This window comes from Manacus vitellinus, unplaced genomic scaffold, assembly GCF_001715985.3.
Source record: "Manacus vitellinus isolate BGI_N305 unplaced genomic scaffold, ASM171598v3 scaffold_135_pilon, whole genome shotgun sequence".
Classification (NCBI taxonomy): Eukaryota; Metazoa; Chordata; class Aves; order Passeriformes; family Pipridae; genus Manacus; species Manacus vitellinus.
This window is the reverse complement of record NW_021938977.1, coordinates 54,226-57,326: the sequence shown is the minus strand read 5'-3', so window position 1 is coordinate 57,326 and position 3,101 is coordinate 54,226. Positions and strand designations below refer to the sequence as shown.

Sequence of the window (3,101 nt, the reverse complement as noted above, 5' to 3'; positions counted from 1 at the left end):
CGGCCACTGCTCCAGGTGCTGGGGGAAATGGGGCTGGTGGGCGCCCGCACTGGGAGCGGCTCTGCCCCGTGCCAGCCCCTCCCTGCCCACCAACCTCCATCCACAGCGACACATCGTCCATCCGCAGGCTGGAGAAGGTGTCGTTCAGGTACATCTTGAGCCCGGCAGCCGCCCCGGCCAGGGGGCCCAGAGCTCTGGCGTTCTCCGAGGAAGCCCCCAGGAAGAGGGCGAAGTCGCAGCGGGCCCCAGCCTCGGCCAGCTGTGGGGTGTGAAGCGGTGGGTACTGTGGCAGGGCCAGTCCCACCCGAGGCAAGCAAGCCCACTGCAGGCAGCAAGCCCACCATGGCTGGCGTGGCAGTGACCAGGGAGGGGACGTGAGCATCAGGCTGGCAGCGGCCCCTCACCTTCTGTGCCAGGGCGAAGGAGGCGGCGTCGGTGATGGCAGGGCTGGTGTTGGGCATGGCACACACCATGGTGATGCCCCCGGCCAGGGCGGCTGCCGTGCCCGACGCAAAGTCCTCCTTGTGGGTGCCGCCCGGCTCGCGGAGGTGGACGTGCACATCGATGAGGCCTGGGGAGCGTCAGCCTCAGCACCGGCAGCCCCCAGCCCCAGGGGACATGGCAGCACAGCAGGGAAACATCTCCTCTCCCTGCAGTGCTCACAGATGTGCCCAGCCTGGCTACCAGTGCTGCTCCAGCTCCAAACGGCCACCTGGGAAGCCCCTGCCCCCCCCGTGGCCCCTGTCCCACTCACCTGGCAGACGGATGAGTTTCTTGGACGTCATGCAGTCCACGTGAATCTTCAGTGGGGGGGCTGCCCCGATCTGGCTCAGTGCCTGCAGAGACAGCAGCTGTGAGGCAGGACCCCAGGCCAGGGTAACAATGGCCGCCCGAGTTGCACCCCAAAAGCAACCCCTGCACGGCGATGACTGCACACAGTGCCCGCCCCACAGCGCCCACAACAGGACTTCCACAACCTCCCTTTGCTCCCTTCCCCTGCACGCACTCCCTGGGGCCCCGCGCGTCCCAGCCCACCTCCACGAAGAGCTTTGTGCACTTGATGTCGATGATGAGGGGCACGGAGTAGTCGACAGCCAGACGCCGGGTGCGGTACCCCTTGGTGACGAAGGAGGAGAGCCGGCGGCCCCCCGAGTTGCGCATCGACAGGTTGATGACCATCTCAAAGTGGTTCTCGGCCAGGTAGTCCAGGATGCTGCGCTGGGTCTCCCGGGCGCCGGCCTCGCTGCCATCAGCCTCCTCGAAGTGCCAGTCCACGGCCTTCACCTGCAGGCAGTGACCCCGTCAGGGCCCCCCACTTCTGCCGGGGGTGCCCCCGGCCCCACCAGCCCCCAGCCCCGACCTTGATGCCGTGCTCGGTGTAGAAGTCGGCGGTGCCAAGGCTGGCGTACAGGTTGTAGCCAAGGGTCTCCAGTCTCCGCACCGTGGGCAGCAGCTCGCTCTTGTACTGCGATGAGATGGGGGCCTGTCAGAGGGCAGGGGGGAAACCCTGACCCCCCACAGCATGGACCCCCACATACCTTGTAGCTGCCGATGGTCAGCAGGATGTTTTTCTTGGGGATCTTGAAGCCGGTGCTGAGCATGGCCTTCAGGTACGCCTCACAGCGGTTCTCCCCGAAGCAGGCCACCTCGCCCGTGCTCGTCATCTCCACTCCCAGCACCACGTCAGCGCCCGCCAGGCGTGAGAAGGAGAACTGGGGCACCTGGGGGCAGTGGGGGCTCAGGGGCTGCCCAGCCCCATACCCCAGCCTTGCCCCCATGGCCCCTGCTCACCTTGACGCCTACAATGCCCATGCCTGTCATCAGCCCCACGGGCTCCACGTCCTCGCCCATAATCACCTGGCTGGCCAGAGCCACCAGGTCCACCCCCAGGGTCTTGGACACGAAGGGGAAGGAGCGGGAGACGCGGACGTTGCACTCGATCACCTTCAGCTGGTCGTCCTGGGGGAGAGGGGATGGAATGAGGCACAGCTGGGGACAGGGGGTGTTCTCCCACCGGCACTCTGTGCCCCAGCATGGCCCCCAGCCCCGTACCTTGGCAATGAGCTGCAGGTTGAAGGGCCCTGTGACCTGCAGCTCCTGCCCGATGGCGTGGACAATGGCCTTGATGCGCTCCAGGGTCGTGTGGGTGATGTCCTGGGGGGGCGTCACCAGCGTGGCATCGCCTGAGTGCACCCCAGCATTCTCCACGTGCTCCGAGATGGCGATGGCCACCACAACGCCATCACAGGCCACCGCATCCACGTCGATCTCCTGCGAGGGGGAACACGGTCACAGCCTGTCACGGGGGGACAGGGCTCTCAGGGTGCCCTGGGGCTGGAGCAGCCCCCTGGATGGACCTTGGCCTCCTGGATGAACTTGGAGATGACAACAGGCTGCTCCTTGGACACGGCCACAGCATTGCTCAGGAACTTCTCCAGGTCGCTGTCCGAGTAGGCCACGTTCATGGCAGCACCGCTCAGCACGTAGGAAGGGCGCACGACGCAGGGGTACCCCACCTTGCAGCAGAAGTACTTGGCCGACTGTGGGAGACGGAACCTCAGGAGGTGCTCTGAGGGCCACCCTGAGCCGCCCCACCCCTGTCACCAGGCCCCACCTCCATGTCAGAGAGCTCCTTCCAGAGGGGCTGGCTGATGCCGATGGTGTCAAGCAGGCGGGAGAACTTGAAGCGGTTCTCGGCCGAGTCGATGGCCTCGGGGGACGTGCCCAGGATGCGGCACTGCTGCCGGTGCAGGGCCATGGCGATGTTGTTGGGCAGCTGCCCACCCATCGACAGGATCACGCCCTCGGGGTTCTCCAGCTCGTAGATGTCCATCACCACCTGCGGCACCGCGCGGGGCAGGGGGATGGTTCAGACGGGGCCATAGCAGCCTTCACCCAGTCCCACGGCGGGCAGAACCCCCGCCCCACAGCAGGCAGGGCTCCAGCCCCCATACCTCAAAGGAGATCTCATCGAAGTAGAGGCGGTCGCACATGTCGTAGTCGGTGCTCACTGTCTCGGGGTTGTAGTTCACCATGATTGTCTTGAAGCCCATCTACTGGGGGTGGGACAAGGTGAGCCCAGGGCCCCCCGCCCCTCTCTG

General features: G+C 66.1%; 1 protein-coding gene across 1 annotated transcript in view; it reads right to left on the bottom strand.

The window, feature by feature from the left end:
* The window catches only part of CAD (carbamoyl-phosphate synthetase 2, aspartate transcarbamylase, and dihydroorotase), a gene marked incomplete at its 5' end in the record, with an annotated part of 11,397 nt that overhangs the window by 5,268 nt on the left and 3,028 nt on the right, over positions 1–3,101 (bottom strand). Inside the window, 11 exons of the mRNA XM_029958008.1 lie at positions 95–259; positions 405–571; positions 755–836; positions 1,036–1,284; positions 1,361–1,465; positions 1,539–1,721; positions 1,792–1,959; positions 2,053–2,271; positions 2,358–2,540; positions 2,615–2,839; positions 2,955–3,053. Of these exons, the coding sequence (XP_029813868.1) occupies positions 95–259; positions 405–571; positions 755–836; positions 1,036–1,284; positions 1,361–1,465; positions 1,539–1,721; positions 1,792–1,959; positions 2,053–2,271; positions 2,358–2,540; positions 2,615–2,839; positions 2,955–3,053 (1,845 nt within the window). The remainder of the gene's footprint in view (positions 1–94; positions 260–404; positions 572–754; positions 837–1,035; positions 1,285–1,360; positions 1,466–1,538; positions 1,722–1,791; positions 1,960–2,052; positions 2,272–2,357; positions 2,541–2,614; positions 2,840–2,954; positions 3,054–3,101) is intronic.